We start from the raw sequence: 25,080 nt of genomic DNA on the forward strand, positions 1-25,080 counted from the left end.
ACTTTCCATGTTTTAAAAGACTGAATAATAAATTATGTCACAGAATTAGCCTAATCATTTATTTTCCTTTTTTTTTAAACAGGCAATTGCTGGTTACTTCGATATATATTTTGAGAAGAATTGCCACAACAGGGTAAATATTTTGAGTTGTCTCATAAGAATTAATTATGTGAAGTACATTGTATTTTATTTTATGCCCCAAGGTGTTTGATCATAAACATTTTGCTGTTGTAAGCAGTTGGAGCTTATATGTGATATAGTAGATTAATGTACCATGATATTAAATATCTTGTACTTCATCAGATATTTTTGAACTCTACCAATGCAGGTCATGTTCTCTACGGGCCCCCAGAGCACCAAAACACACTGGAAACAAACAATATTTCTATTGGAAAAGCCATTTTCAGTTAAAGCAGGTAAGAAAGAAATAATAAATGGGGGGGTATATTATTTATTTTGAAGTATACAGTATTCATTCATTCTACAACCACTTATGTACTCACTCTATTCGAAACATTTATAATATGCTTAAATAAGGTGGTATATCATTTCATTAAAAAGTACTTTATTAATTTAAAAATTTTATAATGGAATTTTTGGGAGTGACATTTTTTAGTTAAAAATGTTACACAGGTTTCAAGTGTACAACTCCAGAACACATCATCTGTATACTACACTGTGTGTTCACCACCCAGCGGCAAGTGTCCTTCTGTTTCCATTTCCCCCCTTTACCCCCCATCCACCCCACCCCTTTTCCTCTGATAGTCACCGCACTGTTGTCTGTTTCTTCCTTTCTCACCCAGCTCCCAGCACTCCTCCCCTCTGACAGCTGTCAGTCTGTTCTCTGTATCCATGAGTCTGTTTCTGTTTGGTCTGTTAGTTTATTTTGATCATTAGATACCACAAGGAAGGAAAATCATATGGTATTTGTCTTTCTCTGACTGGCTTATTCCACTTAGCATAATATTCTCCAGGTCCATTCATGCTGTCGCTAAAGGCAAGATTTCCGTTAAAGAAATAATTTAAAGGCCCTGGCCAGTGTGGCTTGATAGGAGTGTCGTTCTGTACACTCAAAGGTTGTGGGTTCGAATCCTAGTCAGGGCACATACCTAGATTGGGGGTCTGATCTTTGGTCAGGGAGCATGTGGAGGCAACCAATCAATGTTTCTCTCTCACATCGATGTTTCTCTCTCTCTGTCTCTCCCTCCCCACCCCTTCCTCTCTTAAAAGCAATGAATAACTGTTCTTGGATGAAAGGGAAAAAAAGTAATTTAAAGAAAACTTTTAGTTAAAACCAATTTCTGCCCATTAAAATTTATGTTACATATTATGTAGCTCTTATTTTGAGTACCACAGAATACTTCAGAAAATTTTAAGTAATAATTAGTACTTACTAAGTTCCAAATATAATCAAAAGAAATATTTTCCCAACTGAGTAAAGGTAAAGTAAAAATTAAAGAGACTGTTATTCAGCATTATCTTATTCAATGTACATTTGTCTAGAATGCAGTCCACTGTCTCCACCTCTTCCAATCCTACAGTGTTCAAGGACTGGTCACTTCTGCGTCCCTCTGTTTTTGCCTCATTGATTGTTCACTTATATGAGTCCCCATAGTCCTTATGCACTATGCACTTAGCGCCAAAAGTTAGAATTTGATTATGAAACCTTTTCTAAAAGGTTTGAAGACTCATATTACACATGAGTGGTTTTGTCCCACCTTTACTGAAAGCTTCCTGACGGTAGGAAAGCTGAATGTACAACAAACTTCAATGAAAAGTTATTCAACATTGCTAGTAACTCAGAGAAAAGATAATCCAGACTATAAGACTTTGTTTCTTATCGGGGGGGGGGGGGGATTACATAAAATTTAACAGTGCCAAGTTCTGGCAATAATGTAGACAAAGGTAACTTTTATACTCTTCTTCTGGTAGTCTTAACTGGTACAATGACTTTGGAGAACAGTTTGATACCATAGAGTTAGGTATAGATGCACCATCTCTGCAACCACAGGGTTTTTAAGGCACATATTCTGATAGTCTCTCCCACAACCTGTGCACAAGAACTTTCACAGTAGTATGGACTGTAGAAGTGAAAAATAAAACCAACTCTAATGTCAGTCAACAGAAGATAGATAAATATGGTAGTTGCTTGCATACAGTAAAATATAGCAAGTGAAATGAATAAAATATGTGTTTCTAAAAAGCAATATTGAACAAAAATGTTACAGAATGATTCCTACAATATACCATTTTTATGACTTTTAAAAACACACACACACATGCGCATGCACCTAGTAAAAGTAAGAAGCAACACTTAAGAATGGTAACCACTTAATTCAGTGTAGTGTTTACCTTTGGAGAAGGATAGAGATAAGATCAGGAAAGCCTAGGAATGGCATTCAGTGCTATATAGCTGAACTATTTTTGTAATTGAAGGAACTGTGGGAGAATGTTAGTGTTTGACAAAGCTGAGTCGTGGGTCCCAGGGAATCATTACATTATTCTTTAAATGTTTAAAATATTTCATGAAGAACTAATGCCTGTCCTTCTCAAACTATTTCAAAAAACTCAAGAGGAGGGAAGAAGACTTCCAAGCTCTTTTTACAAGAACAGCATTGCCCCAATTCCAAAGCCAGATAAAGACACTACACAGAAAGAAAATTACAGGCCAATATCTCTTATGAACATAGATGCCAAAATCCTCAACAAAATATTAGCAAACCAGATCTAGCAACCCATTAAAGAGATCATGCACTAAGATCAAGTGGGATTTATTCTGGAAATGCAAGTTTGGTACATTTGCAAATCAATAAATGTGATACATTATAAACAAAATGAAAAATAAAGATCACATAATTATATCAATAGATGCAGAAGAAGCATTTAATAAAATCCAGCACCACTTATGATAAAAATAGCTTTCATTAAAGTGGGAATCAAGAGATCATACCTCAATATAATAAAGACCACATATGAAAGACCTACAGCCAACATCATACTCAATGGGCAAGAACTAAAAGTGTTGCCCCTAAGATCGGGAATAAGACAGGATGTCAGCTTTCACCACTCTTGTTCAACACAGTGATGCATGCACTGACTAGCAGTGCCCACGGCGCCATGGATGAGACATGAGACAAATTCACATGGACGACTGTGTCCTGTGGAGGAAAAGGGCCAGCACAGCTACTCTTCGTCTCTCAAGGAGAGAGAGAGTGCCCCAACCCCTGCCTTGACAGCCTTTTACTGTTTTTTTTGCACCGGTGTTCAGGTACAACTTATTAATCATTGTCAGGCACTAAACAGTAGATAGTATACAAAGAACCATTAGGGCTTCTCCTAGGTCAGGGTCTGTCAGCTAAAAGGCTACAAAACTTTGGGAACATAAACTCACTTTTTGCTTGGGCCTTTATTATTGAATTAAAAGCATTCTCAGCAAAGCAGGTCGCACAGGATTGTTAAGAATTCTTTATCTTGCCAGATTACCCAGGCCCTGTGCTAGCTGGTGAAAGGTTGCACCATCTTCCTTGTCACAGGTCTTCAGGCTTAAGTGGATTAGAGCCAGGAAGCACTTCTCCCAAAGGACATGGGGGTGATGGTCCATCACTCCCTTTGTTGTAGCCCCCTGAGTTCTTCCATGATGGCCTCCCAAGCGATGGTGTCTGGCCTAGGTTGCCCCTCTTCTGAGGGGCCTCACCTGTCTCTGACCATCCGACCATACTTTGGGGGCAGGGGGGTGAAGCAGGGGCAGTATCTTCTGCCAGAGACAAGCCTTGTCTCCTCAGTGGCTCGCATTCCGGAGGTCGCTCACAGCCTTAGACATGGGAGACAATTTACAATTTCTGAAACCAGGCAGAGCAGTTCCCAACAACATAGTATGGCCAGTCCTCGCCACAGTGATCAGACAAGAAAAAGAAATAAAAGGCATCCAAATTGGAAAGGAAGAAATAAAACTGTCATTATTCATAGATGATGTGATATTGTACATAGAAAACCTTAAAGACTCCACAAAAAAACTACTAGATCTAATAAATGAATTCAGCAAAGTAGCAGGATACAAAATTAATATTTTGAAATTGGTGGGATTTTTATGCACCAATAATGAACTACCAGAAAGAGAAACTAAGAAAACAATTCCATTTACTATTGGAACAACAACAACAACAACAACAACAAAGGGACCTGGGAATGAATTTAACCAAGGAGGCAAAAGACTTGCACTTGGATAACTATAGGACATTGAAGAAAGAAATTGCGGAAGATACAAATAAGTGGAAGCATATACTGTGTTCATGGATTGGAAAAAATCAACATTATTAAAATGACCATACTGCCTAAAGCAATCTAGAGATTCAGTGCAATATTAAAATACCAATAATGTATTTCACAGAACTAGAACAAATATTCCAAGAATTAATATAGAACCAAAAAAGACCCCACATAGCCTTAGCAATCTTGAGAAAGAACAAAGTTAGAGGAATTACAATCCCTAATATCAAACTGTACTTTAAGGCCATTGTAATAAAAAACAACCTGGTACTGGCATAAGAACAGGCATATTGACCAGTGGAACAGAACAGAGAGCCTAGAAATAAACCCACCCCTTTATGGTCAATTAATATTTGACAAAGGAGGCAAGAGCATGCAGTGGAGTAAAAACAGTCTCTTCCATTAATGACACTGGGGAAATTGGATGAGTACATGTGAACAAGTGAAATTAGATGACCATCTCAAACCATACACAAAAATAAACTCAAAATGGCTAAAAAACTGAAATGTAAGTGATGAAACCATAAACATCTTAGAAGAAAACATAGGCAGTAAAATATCAAACATCTCGTATCATTATTTTTGCTGATATACCTCCTAAGACAAGGGAAAATAAATAAATGGGACTACATCAAACTAAAAAGCTTTTGCACAGCAAAAGAAATCATCACCAAAATGAAAAGGGAACCCAGTTTATGGGAGAACATACTTGCCAATGATATGTCTGATAAGGGGTTAATATCCAAAATATATGAAGAGCTTATACAGCTTAACACCAAGAAGACAAACATTTTCATTTAAAAAAGGGCAAAGGGCCTGAGTAGACACTTCTCCGAAGAGGACATACAGGTGGTCAGTAGACCTATGAAAAAAATGCTAAATGACACTAATCACCAGAGAGATGCAGATCTCCTTTTTCTTTAACCTGCTAAGCCTCTGATGGTGATACTAACGAATAGAAGCCAAAAGTGTGGGGCAGAGAACTGAAGAGGACGTGCTAATCAGAAAATCTACACAGGCTGTAGATTTGTTGAGATTTAAACGAGTACTTAAGAAGATGTGCTATGTAGATGAAGTGCCTGAGGTCAGGCAAAGCAGCCGGATCAGCTGTGAACCAACCCCTCCTCAGAGTTTACACAGAGCGGTGGTGTTTAAGTTTCCACCAGCTGTGTTAGGGGTCCGTTTGGACCCTATGCAGTAGAGATTCCAGAAGGACTATAGCTTCACAGTGGGGACAGACTTTCGCTAGCGTGAAGGCTACTTTGCATGCTCCTTAGTGGAGCTTGACAGCAGGCCTTGAAAGGGAAAACTGAGCCATAAGTAATGTTAATGGGGACAAAGGAAAAAACCAAAAGCCAGACACTCAGCAACATACAATTCGTAATGGCCAGATTCAAACACTGAATAGAAACAAGTGATGGAATTGACACTCAAGGATGTTGAAACATAACTGCTTTCATATGAACAGAGTAAAATACGAAAAGATATGTAAAATCTAAATAGAACTGCTAGGGGTGAAAATCACAGTATCTTAAGTGAAAATGTCATTTGATGAAATTAATGGCAGAAGAAAAGATCAGTAAACTTGAAGATACAACAATAAGTGTATACAAAGTACAGCAGGGAGGGAAAAAACCTATTTTTAAATTAATGTATCCTCAGTAACCTGTAAGAACATAGAAGAATGTAAATGCAATTGTAGTTCTTGCAAGAAGCAGGGGCAGAAAATACATATGAAGAAATAATAATGGCAAATTTTTTTATATTTGATAAAAACTATAACACAGAGATGGAAGAAACCCAGTGAACCCCAAGTAAAATCAATGCGAAGAAAATTAACACCAAAACACTTAATAAATAAAATGCTGGTAAACAGTGATATTTTGGGTTTTTTTAATTTTTTAAGGTTTTATTTATTTGTTTTGAGAGAGAGAGGGCAGAATAAGAGGGAGAGAAACATCGATGTGCAAGAGAAACGTTGATCTATTGCCTCTCTCGCAAGCCCCCAGCCAGGGACCTCACCTGCAACACAGTCGTGTACCCTGCCTGACTGGGAATTGAACTGGCCACCTTTTGGTCTGCAGGCTGGCTCTCAATCCACTGAGCCACCCCTGCCAGGAAGGTTCTTTGTTTTAATCTTAACATTATCCAGAGAAAAAGGGAACATAGAGGAACGAAGAATAACCTCAAAATACTCACCAGAAATTATATAAAGCACATGATAATCAAATGATATTTTCAAAGTGCTAAAACCAACCTGTCAACCTAGATTCTTAAACTCTTCCAGAAGAAAAATGCTGAGACAATTCATCTCCAGCAGGCCAGCAATAGAAGACATATTAAAGTAAGTTCCTCAAGTGAAGGGAAGAGACCACCAAGTGGAAACTTGGATCTAAACAAAAAATGGAAAATATCAGAAATGGATGTATGAGTACATAAAAAGCCTTTATTATCTCATTTTTCAAATTTCCTAAAAGGTAATTGACTATTTAAAGCAAAGGAATGTATTGTGGGTTTCAGAACATATGGAGACATAAAATATTTAGCAATGATAAAAGAAAAAGAAATTAGAACTATATTTTATCGTTCTTTTTTTAAGATTTTATTTGTTTATTTTTAGAGGGGAAAGGAGGGAGAAAGAGAAGGAGAGAAGCATCATTGTGCAGTTGTCTTTTGTGTGCCCCCCACTGGGATCCTGGCCTGCAACCCAGGCTTGTGCCCTAACTGGGAATCAAACCAGCAACCTTTTGGTTTGCAGGCTAGCATTTAATCCACTGAGCCACACCAACCAGGGCGTATTGTATAGTTCTGACACTATAAGGGCTACATACTGTGTGTTTTCAACCCTGTAACATTCTGGGAAAGGCAAATATGGAGGTAATAAAAGATCAGTGATTGCTGGGAGTAGGGGATCCAGATACACAGAGCGCAGAGGATTTGGGGGCAGTGGAAATACTCTCCGTGATATTGTAATGACAGATATATGTCGTTATACCCTAAGGTAGATTACAGACTTATGATTATTATGATGTGTTGTCAATGGAAGTTAATCCTTGGTTTAAAAAAATGTGCCATTCTGAGGAGGGATGCTGATAATGGAAGAGGCCATGGGTGTCGGGGGTGGGAGGATATGGGATACCTCTGTACCTTCCTCTCAGTTTGCTGTTAACCTAAAACTCTAAAAAAGTATTTCTAATAAATATGAATGGTCTAAACATGCCAATTAAAATGCAGAAATAAACTGAATAAAAGCAAGAACAAAGTCAATGCTGTCCACAGAAAGCACATTTAAATATGAAGGCCCAGTGAGTTCCGTGCCAGGTGAGATGATATGAGCGCATTCCGTATCTCACTCACCCAGTGCAGCTTTAACACCAGAATGTGTGGAAGAGATTTGCGATCTCTGAAAAGGAAGTGGTAGCAGATCATTTGGAAAGGAAGACCAGCGTTTGAAGTATCACTGAGCTGGTGATAAATTACAATTTATTTTCCTCCAGTATTCCCCAACCTGGACTCCAAATAGCCCACAACCTGGAAAAGGGCATCATTGGACAGAGCTCCCAAAGGAGCTGTCTAGTTCTAGCTTAGAAATCAGAAAAAGGTCTCCTAATGCTCACGGAGTGGGGGGAATGCCCCCTTTTCTTCTCTCTGTTCTCTCCTACTCCCCTCTCCCGATCATTTCACCGTGGCAGCAGCCACGGTGGGGTCGGTGGCAGCACTGGGGTCCCACAGACACCTTCAACTCCGAGGGACAACAGGTAAACGAGCAGGTGCAACAGTGTTCCAATTAAATTTTACTTGCAAAAACAGGTTGCCAACCTTGTAATGTTTCCATAAGACAAATTTCCAGGCACAAATTGCTTTATTGAAAATTCTCCCAATGACTTAAAGAAGAAATAACAGCAGTTCTACCCAGGTTCTTCCAGAAAATAGAGCTATGTAATTTTATGGGGGCAGTATTATCTTGATACCAAAAAGGAGACAAACATAGTATAGGAAAATTAAACTACAGGCCAAGTATCCCTTATGAATATAGATGCATAAATCCTCAACAAAATACTAGCAAATTGAAACCAGCAATATTATAAAAAAAGAACAACACCATGACCATATTTGAGGTGGGGGAAATTATTCCAGGAAGGCAGGGCTTACTCAGTATTTTTTTAAGTCACTTAATGTGATCCATTAAGTTAACAATCTAAAGAAAAACCACATGATTACATCAATGGATACAGAAAAATCATTTGATAAAATTAAATATTCATTCATGATAACTACTCAAGCAAACTACAAATAAAAGAGAACGCTCACCACCTGATAAAGGCATCCACACAGTCTACCGCAAACGGCATATTGAAGGGAGAAAGTCTGAATTCTTCCCCCATGTTTGGGACAAGGTCCATTCTCACCACTCCTGTTCTCTTAGTGTTGGAAGTGTGAGGCAGTACAATAAGGAACAAAAAGAATTAAAAGTCGTGGGAAAGGAGGAAACAAAACCATCATTACTTACAGGTAATATGATTGTGTATATAGAAACTCTAAGGAACCTACCATAAAAACTGCAAAATTTAGTGAGTGAATTTCATTTAGCAAGGCAGAAATAGGCTGACTCTAAAATTTACATGCAAATGTAAAAGACCTAGAGGAGCCAAACAATTTTGAGGAAGAACCATATCGAAATCCTTTCACTATGTGATTTCTAAACTTTTTAAAAGATTACATTAACTCAGACAGTATGGTATTGGTATATACTATAGATAGACATATAGCTTAATGTAACAAATAGAGAATAATCCAGAAACAGAATCTAGAGAGTAATATGACAAGATTTTTTAATAATTAAAATATTATAAACACAGTTATTCTGCCTAGATTTTGTGTGTGTCTGTATTGTCAGTAATAGTAAATCTTTGGGTGGGGGGGGGATAATGATAAAACTAGCCCTTGGGAGTAAACTTGATATTTAGAAAGTAGGAAAAGACAATGTGAATAGGAAATTTGTCAGACAAAGAATTCCACATTTGACCAAAAGCAAAATGCAACTGTAAAGTAATGAGCCTAGTTTTTTTTTTTGTTTTGTTTGTTGTTTTATTCACAATGTAGATCAAAAACTGGTTCCAAAAGAGGTGCTTTAAACATTTGAGCACTTCCAGCATTGTGGGAGTGAGACTGAGTGCTGTCCGAGGGGCCAGAGAACACTGACTCTAAGGTTAGACTCAGGGTGTGTGTTTTTACCTTAAAAATAGTGTACACTTTTATTGTACAAACTTATATGGCAGTGTTTGCTTTAAAAACTCCGAACATTTTCATCTTATTCAGCTTTGGGAATATGATTAAAGTCAAGCTATTTCTCTTTCTTACATATATACCTAGTAAGTATTTTTTTAATGGAGAATCCATTTGCTTTTTTTTGTTCATCTTTTTTTAACTCTACACTGTTGTAGTGAAAATAATGGATTCTAATTTTTTCCTCTTTTGGGAAAATGAAATTTCATTGCTGTGGGAGAAACAGTTTTTGAAAACCACTGAATTTAGACCACATGAAATTGATTTTATTCATGATTGAACTGTAACACTGCTTTGTGGTGTACTAATAGACATCTGCCGATGATTAAAACAGGGTAGTTCAACTCAGCTCCGCAGAGTGTCCTTTGTAGCCCTCACCACAGTGTACACACTTAACATCATCAGTCATTTTATATCTATTTGACACTGATTAATTACTCCAATCCATTCTGATGCTGCAGCCACTGCCTTGGCACTTCAGTCAGGCCTAACAATTGAAGGGAGTTCAGCAGTGTGAAATATGTATTTATTACTGTGACCCTTTGTGCTGTTTAATTAACTTAAATGGATGCTGTGTGCACCCTCATTTTGAAATTTAAGTGTATTATAAAACTATTTTACTTGTATTTTAAGACCTAAAAATTATACTGACCTTATAAGGCAATGTTACTCATACAGTGTTATGTCTGAATAATCTGAAATTATTCAGATCTTCTCTTTATTTAATATGATGCTTAAAACTTTTTTGTAATAATTTAACAAAAGTATCCATTACTAATTCATCTTGACTTGGGCTGTATGTATAAACCGGGGAATGCATAGAGCTCTTGTAGGCATATCCATTCAACCTGAAATGAAGAATTTTTTTAATTTTTTTATTTAACTTTTGTTCAAGTACAGTTTTCTTTCGTGTATTCCCAGCCCTGCACCCCCCCAGTGCTCCCCACCCCCNCTGTTTAATTAACTTAAATGGATGCTGTGTGCACCCTCATTTTGAAATTTAAGTGTATTATAAAACTATTTTACTTGTATTTTAAGACCTAAAAATTATACTGACCTTATAAGGCAATGTTACTCATACAGTGTTATGTCTGAATAATCTGAAATTATTCAGATCTTCTATTTAATATGATGCTTAAAACTTTTTTGTAATAATTTAACAAAAGTATCCATTACTAATTCATCTTGACTTGGCTGTATGTATAAACCGGGGAATGCATAGAGCTCTTGTAGGCATATCCATTCAACCTGAAATGAAGAATTTTTTTTTAATTTTTTTATTTAACTTTTGTTCAAGTACAGTTTTCTTTCGTGTATTCCCAGCCCTGCACCCCCCCAGTGCTCCCAACCCCCCTCCCATCTCCGCCCCCCATCTTAGTTATTGTCCATGTGTCCTTCATACTTATTCATGTGAGTCCACCCCCTTTTACTCTGTGCTTCCCTCCCCTCTACCCTCTGGACCCTGTCAGCACGTTCTGTATTTCAGTGTCTTTGGTTACATTTTGCTTGCTTGTTTGTTTTGTTGTTTACATTCCTGTTAAAGGTGATATCATACGGTATTTGTCTTTCACTGCCTGGCTTATTTCGCTCAGCATAATGCTTTCCAGCTCCATCCATGATGTTGCAAAGGGTAGGAGCTCCTTCTTCCTTTCTGCAGCATAGAATTCCATTGTGTAAATGTACCATAGTTTTTTGATCCAGTCATCCACTGAAATGAAGATTTTGATAACCTGCTTTAGAAGGACCACGGAATATTCCTATTTTGATCTTTATGCTAAGCATTGAATAGAACATTTACAATCAAGGCAACTTACATTTCTTTAACACTTATAAGGCAACTAAAAGCAAAAAGGAGCAACCATTAGGGCACACATACCAAAAGGAAGTATTGGTAAAAATACCTCACATACATCAACAAGAAAGCACAAAGGATTTTTTTAAGATGGTGGTTAGACATACAAAATAATTCCCATCACCACTGATAATCACTGACATTCAAATTAAAGCAATCAGATTCTGATAGTTATCTCAATAACAAAGGTGTTTTTATTTTATTTTCATGTATTCCTTCATTCATTTATTTATTCTGGAATAAAAGAAAGTCTTTCATTAGAGTAGGAGACTGGCACACAGGTGGTATGTTTTGGTGAGATCTCCCTGCTGAGGGTACCCTGATGCTGGGCCCCATGAACTAGAGGAAGATTTTTTTTAACTATATTTTATTGATCATGCTGTTACAGATGTCGCAGTTTTTCCTCCTTTGCTCCCCTCCCCTGGTGCCCCCCTCTACCTCTTCCCCACTTCCCTCCGGCAATCCCTCCACCTTAGTTCGTGCCCATGGGTTGTGCATTAAGTTCTTTGCCTTTTCCATAGCCTATACTGTTCTTAACATCCCCCTCTCTATTCTGTTCTACCCAATTATGCTTCCAAATCTCTATACCTTTTCCCCCATTCTCTCCCTTCCCCCTTCCCAGCTGATAACCCTCCGAATAATTTCCATATCTGTGATGCTATTCTTGTTCTAGTTGTTGCTTAGTTTGTTTTTGTTTTGCAGATGTGTTCAGAGTGGTATGGCCATAGACCGTTTTGTTTTTCTGATAGACTGAAACTATCAGATTCAGCCATTGATAGTTGTGAGTTTGTTATCATTTTAATGTTAATAATTTTGATCTTCTTTTTCCTAAATAAGTTCCTTTAACATTTCATATAATAAAGGCTTGGTGATGATGAACTCCTTTAGCTTTACCTTGTCTGGGAAGCACTTTATCTGTCCTTCAGTTCTAATTGATAGCTTTGCTGGATGGCGTAATCTTGGTTGTAGGTCCGTGCTTTTTATCGCTTTGTATTGTTCTTGCCAGTGCCTTCTTGCCTATAAAGTTTCTTTTGAGAAATCAGCTGATAGTCTTATAGGAAGTCCTTTGTAGGTACCTCTCTGCCTTTCTCTTGTTGCTTTAAGATTTTCTCTTAATCTTTAATCTTTGGCCCATTTCTAATTGGGTTGTTTGTCTTCCTGGTGTTGAGTTGTATGAGTTCTTTATATATTTTAGAGATTAAACCCTTGTCTGATGTATCATCGGCAAATATGTTCTCCTGTACACTCTGTTCTCTTTTCATTTTAATGATAGTTTCTTTAGCCATGCAGAAGCTTTTTAATATGATGTAGTGTTTTCCTTAAGATCAGGAATGAGACAAGGGTGTCTACTTTCACCACTCTAGGTCAGCATAGTATTGGAGGTCCTAACCACAGAAATAAAAGGCATGCAAATTGCAAAGGAGTAAATAAAACTGTCGGTATGCAGATGACATGGTAGTGTACATAGGAAACCCTGTTGTCTCCACCAAAAACTACTGGACCTAATAGGTGAGTTTGGCAAAGTACTGGGCACAAAGTCCATATTCAGAAATCAATGGCATTTTTGTACACCAACAATGAAGTATCAAAAAGAGAAACTAAGAAAAAAATCCCATTTACTATAGGAGCAAAAAATAAAAATAAAGTACCTAGGAGTAAATTTAACCAAAAATGTAAAAGACCTGTACTTGGAAAACTACAGGACGCTGAAGAAAGAAATTGAGGAAGATACAAATAAATGGAAGCATACATCCTGTTCATAGATTGGAAGGATAGTTGGTTTTTTTTTTTTAATTGTTGTTCAAGTACAGTTTTCTGCCTTTTACCCCCATCCCAGCCCATCCTACCTTCATTATTGTCCATGTGTCCTTTATACTTGTCCCTGCAAACCCTTCCACTTTTCCCCTGAAATTTCCTCCCCTCTTCCCTCTGGTCACTATCAGCCCGTTCTCCTTTCCAGTGTCTTTGGTTATGTTTTACTTGTTTGTTTGTTTTGTTAATTAGGCTCCTGTTAATGGTGAGGTCATATGGTATTTGTCTTTCACCACCTGGCTTATTTCACTTAGCATAATGCTTTCCAGTTCCATCCATGCTGTTGCAAAGGGTAGGAGCTCCTTCTTTCTCTCTGCTGCATAGAATTCCATTGTGTAGATGTAATTTGTTTTTTCATCCATTCATTTACTGATGGGCACTTAGGTTACTTCTAGCACTTGGCTATTATAAATTGTGCTTCTATGAACATTGGGGTGCATAAATTCTTTTGGATTAGTGTTTCAGGGTTCTTAGGATATAATCCTAGCAGTGGAATTGCTGGGTCAAAAGGCAAATCCATTTTTAGTTTTCTGAGAAAATTCCATACTGTTTTCCATAGTGGTTGTGTCAGTCTGCAATCCCACCAACAGTGAACTAGGGTCCCCTTTTTTCCACAAACTCTCCAACACTTGTTATTTGTTGCTTCCTTTATGATGGCCATTCTGATGAGTGTGTGAAGTTGTATCTCATTGTCGTTTTAATTTGCATTTTTCTGCTAGCTAGTGATATTGAGCATCTTTTCATGTGTCTCTGTATCCTCTGTATGTCCTCCTTGGAGAAGTGTCTGTTCAAGTCCTTTGCCCACTTTTTAATTGGGTTGCTTGTCTTCTTAGAGTGGAGTCGTGTGAGTTTTTTATATATTTTGGAGATTAAACCCTTTTCTGAGGTATCATTGGCAAATCTGTTTTCCCATACGGTTGATTCTCTTTTTATTTTAATACTGTTTTCTTTAGCCGTGCAGAAGCTTTTTATTTTGATGAGATCCCATTTGTTTGTTCTTTCCTTTATGTCCCTTGCTCTGGGGGGCATAGTGAAACTGTTGCTGCATGAAATATCTGAGATTTTTCTGCCTATGTTCTCCTCTAGGACTTTAATGGTGTCACGGCTTATATTTAAATTTTTTGGATAGTTTTTATATAGAATTCCCAGTCATTTTATATGGAGTCTCACTGTGTTCCTCCAGATAGGGAAGCTCTACCTGATGCTGGTTGGTGTGATCTTAACTCCTGCTAAAGCGAGTAATCATGACCAATTACAACTTAGCTATCTCTTTTGTTATTTTTAAATGGCTCTTAATAAATAAATGGAAAAAATCTTAAGTGAGAAGTATTTGTATTCAAAAAAGCATATGTATATCATACATGATGTATATTATATCATAAATTCCATTTTGGAGTAAAATAAAATTTGGAGCATACAATGTAAGTTTTTAGGAAGTCCATTTTTACCTTTAAACAAATTAATTTTTTTGTGTTAACTGTTTGGCCTGTGTAAGTTATGTTTCCCAGGTTACAATGTTGGTAGCTTCAACACTAACAGCCTTGTCATGTGGCTCTGTAAAATTCAAATTTAAGTTTTCTCAACTGTAATTTTCAGTTCCTGAGAATATCCTTCCCTGAGGGCTCTATGTAACGTTTTTTTCTCTCTTAAATGCCATCCCATTTGCATGCCGTAAGTTGACAGTGACTTTAGTCTTCAGATAATTCTTTCATTAATTCTTGTGAAACATTGCCTTTTACTGCCTTTCATCCATCCTTAGTTTTCACTTTCAGCACACTTTGGACATAAACCTGTTGTAATTGGTTTTTTGTTTTTGTTTGTTAATTTTTTTTAAGATTTTAGTTATTTGTCTTTAGAGAGGAAGGGAAGGAGAGAAGGAGAGAAACATCAATGTATGGTTGCTTCTTGTGAGTCCCCTGCTGGAAACTGGCCTGCAACCCAGGCATGTGGCCCAACTGGGAATCGAACTGCGATCGTGTGGTTCGCAGGCCCGCACTCAATCCACTGAGCTACACCAGCCAGGCTTGTTGTAGTTGTTGATGTAGCTATTTCTTCTTACCCTTGACCTCATGTGAACTCTTGGAGGGCAGAAATTATATTTTGTATTTTTCTGTGTGTTCAGACTCACCACAGGACTTCATATTCAGGAGTCCAGTAAAACTGCTCCCCAACCCTGCATGGCCACTGTAATGTTGCTCTTTTACAACGATTTGACAATTAAAATGTTTTTGAAAACTAGTGAAGCAGCCCTAGCTGATGTGTTTCAGTGGATTGAGTGCTGGCCTGTGAACCGAAGGGTCACCAGTTTGATTCCCAGTCAGGGCACATGCCTGGGTTTCAGGCCAGGTCCCCAGTGGGGGCGTGCAAGAGGCAACCACACATTGGTGTTTCTTTTCCTCTGTTTCTCCCTCCCTTCCTCTCTGTCTAAAAATAAATAAATAAGATCTTTAAAAAAACTAGTGAAACATCTTATAACAAAAAAAGAGAACTACAGGTATACATTATTACTTTTCTTTTAGACCGTTTTCTTTGAATTCTTAAACATATTTTTCTGCCTTTCTTCTATAGGTGAATCCTTGAAAGGAAAGATCACAGTCCACAAGAATAAGAAAGACCCACGTTCTCTGATTGTGGCCCTCACATTGAATAATTCGACGCAGACTTACGGTCTCCAGTGACAAAGCCACTTGCGGTTTTTATTGCAGGGGTGGGATGAGTAGCAGGTGGTGGTGGAGGGGTTTTATGGGAGGACGTGGATGATAGGTCCTTTCCTCAGAGTCTCCTCCATAGACTTGTGGTGGGAATCCAGTGTCATTCAGCTAAAGAAGGGAATTCACTGCTTCCAGTGGTCCACCTACACGCTCGCATTGTGGAAGTCCAGTCAGTGAGGTTTAACCAACTGCAGCCCTTACATTAAGTTTAGCTATATTGAAAATCATTTAAATTGTCCCGAATTTGGAACAGAGGTAGTCTTTTCTTGTTTTTAAAAAGTTTCCTCCTGTAAATTTGAAACACTAGTTATTAGTTAGTTATTTGGATAATATTTTATTAAACTAGTAACTGTACCCAAGGTGTTACACATTTTATTGCAGATTTCCTCTCTAAGGAAGAGCAGTTTTTAATAGTAATATTTCTTAGAACATGAGGATGTAATAAAGACCAAGTGTAAGGGACTACAATATGGAAAAGCACATCACACAAATCGTATTTGAAGACAGCTTAGTTGACTATAATTCTGTAGTTCTCATTTTGTAGCTTATTCCCTCTTTGCAAATATTCTTTAGCCATTTATTTTTCTTGTATTGCCCAGGAAATATAATTTCAATAAGTTTATTCTAGGTTTCACAAAAGTTTTTAAAGATCGGGGTAAATATGTGCTTATTTAGTAATAAAATACCTTCTTCAAATTAGATTTTTGTGCAAAGTTAAATGTGTAACTGTTATTATGTTACTCTTTACAATTGTGCCATTTACAATTGACTCAGTTTGAAATGCAGAATAGAAAACATTTATAAAACATATACAATAGCCATTAGCATTATAAAAAGATATTTCAAAATATTAAAGCCTTTTATAAAATCAGAAGCATTTAAAACAAGCCTTTTAAAAATGTTTTAAGCCGTCTGTCCCCATAAAATGCTGTTGTATGATGGTCTATATATTCCCCGTGCTGTGTGCTACATTTCTGTGGCTTGTTCATTTTATAACTGGAAGTTTGTACCTCTTATTCTCCTTTACCATTTTTAATTATTCTTCCCTCTCTCCCCTCTGGCAACCATCTGTTCTCTGTATCTATGAGTCTGTTTTCATTTTATTTTGTTTTGTTTTTGAAATTCCATATATAAATCATATGGTGTTTATCTTTTCCTGTCTGACTTATATGTTTCATTTACCATAATACCTTCTACGTCCTCCATGTTGTCACAAATGGTAAGATTTTATGTTTGGGTTTTTTAAAAATTTCTGAGTAATATTCCATTGTGTATATATACCACCTCTTCTTTGTTCATTTATTTTTGGCCACCTAGGTTGCTTCCATATCTTGGCTATTGTAAATAATACTGCAGTGAACATAGGGGCTGCACATATCTTCTCAAATTTGTATTTTTCTTTTCTTTGGATAGCGACCCAGAAGTGGAGTTTCTGGGTCGTATGGTAGCTCTGTTTTTAATTCTTTGAGGAATCTCCACACCTGTCCACAGTGGCTGCATCAATGTACAGTTCCAGAAGTGGGCACGAGGGTTCCCTCTTCTCCCCATCCTCACTAACACTTGCTGTTTGTTGACTGTTACCCTAACCATTCTTGTAGGCGTGAGGTGATGGCTCACTGGGGTTTGGTCTGCATTCCCTGAGGATGGGTGTCTGTTGGCCGATTGCATGTTTGGGGAAATGTTCATTCAGGTCCTCTGCCCGTTTTTAAATTGGACTGTTTGGGTCATTTTGATGTGAGTAAACAAGCCTTAAGACAAGAATTTGAGAAAGCAGGGCTCTTTAAAGAAAGGTGGGTCTCATGCTTCATTTCAGTTCAACCACTGTTTTTTTAATTTGTTTGTTTGTTTGTTTTCAAAACAAAATATACACTAGACAGCATAGCCTAGTGGTAAGAAGCATGAGCTCTGGAGTCAGTGACAAGGTCAAAGCCTTGGCTCAAGCTCTTACTTGCTGTGTGATCTTAGTCACATTCCTTAACCTCTCCCTTCGTCCATGAATGTGCCAATTCACGAGTTAATGCATTTCAACTACTTACGTAGACCAGTAGTTGACACACAGAAGACAGTGAATGCTACGTATATAACAGCATCATCTCATACAGTCAAGGGCCCCCCCCAGAGTACACGGCATTTACATCAGAGCAGTTAGAGAACCGTCAGCCTCATTCAGTACTACCCTAATACATGGATGGGTGGGAAGGCTGCAACAGAAATTCATATTTAATATAGCAAATACTGCACCAAAAAGAAATTGTCTTCTGGTCTTTCTGAGAGAACTAGACGTCTACCAATGAGAAAATCAACCCCTTCAAATGATGGTGTTTCAGACCGTAGTCTCTAAGAAAGAGAAGCGGAGTTTCCACTGTGGATTTGAATTCGGACCATAACTTGGAATGTGTGGTGCACAATTTTGTCTGGAGTGGCTTCACCTACAGATTGGCGTAGAGTGGGGTAGTAAAAGTGAGGAAGTCCGTAAGATACCATGGATTTTTAAAGTAACCAAAAAACATGTAATTTTTTGGTATTTTTTCTCTCTTATAAGTGCTTAACATTTTCTGCTACTTAGAAAAGTATTTATCAAAAATGATTATTTTTCAAAACTCTTGTTTGATTTTCATGGGATTTTATAAGAATCTGAGAGTCCAAATGTTAGCTCTTCATTTAGAATCTGCCATTAAACTGCTGTGAAAAATAAATACTTCATCACCCTTGATGATGAAAAATATAATATCCTTCGTACTGTGGCAGATGGGCATTTATAGATAGCAAGTTATTCTATCCAAGAATTTTATTTCCATTAAGACAATACATCTTTCTTCAATTTTCTCTTGTGAAAACTAATATTATTATGTTGTAATGTGTGGAGTTCATCCAAGCCTAACAGTCATCTCTTGAATAAAGAAGTATTTTCTGAACAGAGCCTTTTGGAAGGAGTAGATCCAAGGAAACAGAACTCTCGAAGGTGTACGGCATTGCACAGAGTGGCCTGTTAAGTGTCCCCAACTTCTAGGGACACAACTAAGTCAGGGAGCTGCCTGTCATTTAACCCGTAAAGAATCTCTGTTTGAGGGGTAGGGCGGGTAATTCTGGTCCTAGAGTTACTTAATTTTTATCACAATCTAAATAAACCAATATAGCCCACCTGTGTCTTTCAGCATTCTACCTCTCCCACTTCTTAAAATGTAATATCTGAAATGTGTTGTGTGGCCCTGGCCGGTGTGGTTGAGTTGGTTGGAACGTCATCCCATACCCCAAAGGGTTGGGGTCCAATTGCCGATCAGGGCACATGCCAGGGTAGTGGGTTCAACCCCTGGTCCAGGCGTGTGTGGGAGGCAACCAGTTGATGTTTCCCTCTCATATTGATGTTTCTCTCTCTCTCTCCCTTCCTCTCTCTCTAAAATCAATAAACATTTTTTTAAAAAGTGTTGTAATGCAATGTGTGAAGTTACCAATTTGAGATCAGTCCACACTGGTCTCAGCAGTCATGCTATCGAATGCAGGAATTATAGTGATGGCACTGCTAAGAGCATTCAACAGGAGAAATTGAAAAGGAGAGTATGCCATTGGTGCTTGCTGGCCATGCCAAAAATGACCATTCAAGCTGCTGGACAGCAGCATATACCCAAAACATCCAAGTATTCGGATCTTTCTCTGTAGCAGAATATCTCCAAAGTTTGCAGTTTCAGCGTGTGATGAAAGCCAAGCATTACCCACTGCAGGGTCGGCAAACTACAGCCTGAGGCCATCTTCAACTTACTGCTCATTTTGGTGAATAAAATTTTATTGGAGCGGAGATAGCTAATACCGTAGGTAGAATATTTCCTCATGTGATGCATTAATGGCCACAGCAGAGAAGATACACACACTGGAACACAGATTATAAGAACTGTGCTTTAAAAAAAATGGGAGCTGAACAACTGGAGGCACTCTATGAAGACTCAGAGGATTGACCAAGGCATCCTGAGTTTTTTTTATAAATACAGTATGTACTTGAGAAGGACCAGAGAAACATGCAAACAGAATTTATCAAAGGTAGAGATTATTGAACCCCACCCACGAGGTACAAACTAACTTGTCTACTGGACTTCTGAGCCCTAAAAAAAAGAATGTATTTTTTAAGAGCGCTCTGGATCCGAAACTGCCAACATTAGGAGAGAGTTGAGGAAATTTCTCTGTATCAGCTCTTTTCAGCATGCCTTGAGGCTCTGTAATTATATGTGTCTTTTTAGTAATCTGTTTTCATTAATATTATACCAATAAAGTACTTCTGCTATGCTGAAATACAGTATTTATCTCCAAGAACAGCATTTGTGTGATTGATTTGTGAGCTGAACTAGCCACTTTTCTCATGGAACAGCATTTTTACTGGAAAGAATGACAATCAGTGGTAGACACTGTCCTACAAAAGGAAAGAGAGAGCTTAACCGATAGGATTTTTTGCTAATGAGAAAATTCAAATGAGAAGTTTGGAAAACATGTATCTACCACCGTGAGCTTACCAGTTGTTAAAAAGACTGAGGTTAGTGATGGAAGGGAGGGGAACAAACTTTTTTCTCTCTCCTTTTAAGTTCTTATTGGGAACTTCTGTAACAAAAGACAGACTAACAAGAGAAAAGCATACAAATTTATTTAACGTAAGTTTTGCATGGCACAGGAGCCTTCCTAGGGCAATAAATGAAGACCAAAGAAGTAGTTGGGCCTGTTTTTATGCTAGGTTTGCTAAAGAGTGTCCAGTCCTGGGAAGAGTGACAGGGCAAAGGTAAGTGGCGAGGCCTGTTCATTCACATTCCTCTCCCTTAGCTTTTGGAGGTACCCCATCCCTCCTGGTGTAGGGCGGGCGCCTCTCACGTAAGGGTTTTATGACCTGCTTCACCAGAAGGTTGGCACGTCCTTCCTGAAGGTGGCAGAGAGCCTAAAAACATCAAATATGTTTGTGCTAATGGCGGCTGTTGAACACCAGGGGTTCACCTGTTTACTGAAAAGCTGCGGGTCACAGGAAGAGCTAACAAAATTTTAAAAATTCAAAGAGCTACATGATTCAGTGAACTAATATTCCTCCCCCACCCAAAAGTGCATAATGTTACAAATATCTATTCAAAGGGCAAAATAAACCTCTGGATTCTAATGGAAAAAAAAGTTTATTGATTAAGGCTTTACATTGCAACTGACCTTTAAGAAACTACTACTTGTCAAGTTTGGGCTTAGTATTGAAGATTATATGAGGCCATATTTTCTTCATATATCTCAACTAAAACAACACATAACAAACAATGCAGGAGCAGTTATGAGAATCCAGCTGTGTCCTTCCTACTGAAACAGGTAATAAAGAGACTTGTAAAAATGCTAAATAATACTATTCTTACTATTTTTGTCTTGAAAAAATATTTTCATTAAAAATGTTATGTCTGTTAATATATGAGTTTCTTATTTAGTGAATTAATAAGTATTGTGTTTCTCAGGTTTAACTTTCCATATAGTGAATATTGATACCATATAAATTCTTTAAGGTCTTTAATATTTTTTAAAGAATGTAAAGGCATCCTGAAACCTAAAATAGTTGGAGAACCCCTGGCTTAGTTTATTACAAGACCCTTCTAACTGCTTCTGACTGCTTAACTGAACTACTAACTGCTTTCTGCTCATGACCCACTCACCCTACCCCCTTCTGTTGTCAATACATCAGCCAAAATGATCCTTGAGATATAAATGAAATTGCTATTCCATTACCCAAACCCTCCTGGAAGTTTCTCATCTCAGAATAAAAGCTAATGTCCTTATATTTGCCTACAAATCCCTATGCAGTCTCGTGCCCCGTCGTGACTTAGCATTTCCTGCTCCCACTGACTCATCTCTAGGCCACTGGCCTTTCTCTCCTGCCACGAAGGACAGGGCCACCTCTTTCTGAGGCTGTCCTTTCTGCTTCAAAAGCTCTCCCCGCAGCCAGTGGTCACCCAGCTCAGTCCCTGATCTTCAGGTCTGGGCTTAGAAGTTGGTTTCTCAGTGACATTTCTCTGGTTAATTTAAAGTTGTAAAGCCCACACTCACCCCCCCACACACACACACACCCAGACCCCTTCCCTCCTCTGTTTTTATCATAGCACTTACTGCTCTCTAGTATACTATCTGTGTTTTACCAATTTGTCTTTTTAATTTATTTCTCCAGTAGAACGTGAGCTCCAGGAGGACAGAGATTTCCATTCACTTTTATTAATTGCTGTATTGTGCATAGTAGGACACATAATAGGAGTTCAGTCAGTATCTGTTGAAAGAAAGATACTGGCCAATAATCTGGACTACCGGCTTGCTCTAATTAGCCAATGATACGGCAGTTTCTCCTCTTCAATTTCTTATTTTAATATCTATGAATTAATTATTTTGCCTGTTTAAATGAGGAAACCTGTAACATATCGTTAATACATGTTTAAATGTTTCTTTTTTTCCAGCCACTGTGATGTTTTAAAATTTCAGAGCCTAAGGCCATCAAATGGTTCTGACCCCACAGAAAACCCCGAGGTTAATGTATCTGTGGGTTATTTAGTCAACATCTACACATTTAAATAGTTTCTAATTGACTTGCATTTGATCCTTCTCATAAAGTAGGTCATTTGGTATATTTCAGAATTGGAAAAGGGTAGTCCTACTATATTGATAAGTGTGTGAAAATTGCTTGCGCAGATAAACTTTCTTAAAAAAATCAAATTATTGATAAAACTTTTTAATATTTTCTTTGTTTATGAAGTAGGTAAGAAAGCAAAGACAAAAGTATGACTCTAAAAATCTTCAACATATTACATAAACCAATAATGTCAATAGTTAGGAATATTTTAGCTAATGAAAAATCTGGTCAGATAACTTTAAAACCTTATAAATAATAGTTTGATAACAATAGTAGCTGCAAGGATTTTTTTTAAACTGCTGTTCTTATCCTCGGCACCATCCTTGAGGTGTTTAAAAGAAGAAAACCTTTGTGTGGTTTGAGTGCCTTTGGAATGTTTTCTGAAAGCGAACAGCACATCTTCCCCCTCTTTGGCCCTGGAGCTGTGACCGCGGGAACATGAATGGAGTCCCGTCTTTGTTTCATTAGTGCGTGTGTCTCCAAGGACCCCCCGCTGGGAACCCTAATAGGATTTCCTCCCCTTACACCTTCCTCTGCCTGTGTCCTCATGCCGGTGTGTGTTTGGTTTAATGAGAGAATTCCTGTGATGGCGGCTGGGAGTAGCCTATCTTTTCCTTCAATAGACAAAAGGATAACTGAGGGGATTCGAAATTACCTTCTCAGTTTCCTGCCATTTTATGTGACCAGCATTCAATGACAGCCCTGAGTATGCTGAGTCAGGAAGGTCGCAGTAGCCACTTAAAACCTCAGGCATGGCTGGGCAGATCGCGTCTCACAGAAGCCCTTTTAGCCTCCATAATGTGGAAAGACAGAAGATGTTAGCTAGGAGGGGTAAGGGTTTGGTGCAGAAAAGCAGAGAACAAAGTAGGAACTCCTATTTTTTCATAGGCAATGAGAACATGAAACAATCTAGAGTTGATGGAATAATTGATAGAAGTATAGGTAAAATGTTTACCCTCACCAATTATGGAAATGAGAGGAATAGATGCTGGGAAGTTTAGGGTGCTGTAAGTAAGCAAAATTCTATCAGACAGAGGGAACAATGTCTAAAATGAATGCATCAAGAAATAGGTATATAAACATTAGGGATGTAAAAGTGACCATGAGATTTAAAGTAAATTGTTTAACAAATTAAAAGAGGTTCGTTCTGGGAGGAGTTAGGATAGAGAGGACTGGGGCAAGGGATTCTTGTCTTATTATTATTATGATCTCTTGTACTCTGATTTTACAGCTATATATATATATATACCGTACAAGGTCTGTCTGGAAAAAAGTCCAATCATTCTTAATATGAGAATGGTTTGCTCTGTCTACATCGATGTAACCTGGCAGCCAAGGGGAGAGGACTGGAATGTACATACGTGAACAGTGATGACTTCCCTGTACTAGTCAGTGGGGATGGTAGACCCCGTTGAGTGAGCATGTGACTACACAGTACACATGCATTCAAAGTGACTGAGCAAGCAGAGCAAGGAATCTACATCAGGTTTTGCATTAAACTTGAGCATTCCTCCATGGAAACTAATCAGATGATTCAGGAGGCCGCAGCCACGGGCAACTGGTGATTGGCAGTTTCATCACAACAACGTGCCTGCTCATGCATCATGTCTCATGAANACTGGAATGTACATACGTGAACAGTGATGACTTCCCCGTACTAGTCAGTGGGGGTGGTAGACCCCGTTGAGTGAGCATGTGACTACACAGTACACATGCATTCAAAGTGACTGAGCAAGCAGAGCAAGGAATCTACATCAGGTTTTGCATTAAACTTGAGCATTCCTCCATGGAAACTAATCAGATGATTCAGGAGGCCGCAGCCACGGGCAACTGGTGATTGGCAGTTTCATCACAACAACGTGCCTGCTCATGCATCATGTCTCATGAATTTTTTTGTGAAACATCAAATCACCCAGGTGACTCAGCCCTCCTACAGCCCAGTTTTGGTGCCCTGTGACTTCTGGCTTTTCTGAAAACTAAAATCACCTTTGAAAGAGAAGAGATTTCACACCATCGATGAGATTCAGGAAAATACAATGGAGCAGCTGATGGTGATTAGGAGAACCGTGTGGTCCCAAGGTGCCTACTTTGAAGGGGACTGAGGCATCATTGTCCTATATATAATGTTTCTTTTTTTTTAATATATTTTATTGATTATACCATTACAGTTCTATTCCCCCCCTTCATTCCCCTCCACCCGCACACTCCCTCCCCCACTATTCTCCCCCCCTTAGTTTATAACCACGTGTCTCAAGTTCTTTAGATTCTATATTTCCCCCACTATTCTCACCCTCCCCCCTACCTATTTTCTACCTACCATCTATGCTATTTTCTGTGCCTTCTCCCCCCTTCTCCCCCTCCCACTCCCCTGTTGCTAACCCTCCATGTGTTCTTCATTTCTATGGTTCCACTCCTGATCTAGCTGTCCTCTTGGTTTGCTTTTGTTTTAGGTGTGGTTGTTAATAACTGTGTGTTTGCTGTCCTTTCACTGTTCATATTTTTCATCTTCTTTTTCTTATATAAGTCCCTTTAGCATT

At 38.2% G+C, this 25,080-nt stretch overlaps 1 protein-coding gene across 3 annotated transcripts in view; it reads left to right on the forward strand.

Moving 5' to 3' along the window:
* The window catches only part of PRMT3 (protein arginine methyltransferase 3), a 107,302-nt gene extending 90,315 nt beyond the window's left edge, over nucleotides 1-16,987 (forward strand). For all 3 annotated transcript variants that reach the window (XM_037040384.1, XM_037040385.1, XM_037040386.1), the window contains 3 exons: nucleotides 83-133; nucleotides 329-416; nucleotides 15,785-16,987. In XM_037040384.1, coding sequence (XP_036896279.1) covers nucleotides 83-133; nucleotides 329-416; nucleotides 15,785-15,894 — 249 coding nt within the window. In that variant the 3' untranslated portion in view covers nucleotides 15,895-16,987. The remainder of the gene's footprint in view (nucleotides 1-82; nucleotides 134-328; nucleotides 417-15,784) is intronic.
* Nucleotides 16,988-25,080: the final 8,093 nt, after the last annotated feature.

This window comes from Sturnira hondurensis, unplaced genomic scaffold, assembly GCF_014824575.4.
Source record: "Sturnira hondurensis isolate 20B ecotype Veracruz unplaced genomic scaffold, ASM1482457v3 Scaffold0002638, whole genome shotgun sequence".
NCBI lineage: Eukaryota > Metazoa > Chordata > Mammalia > Chiroptera > Phyllostomidae > Sturnira > Sturnira hondurensis.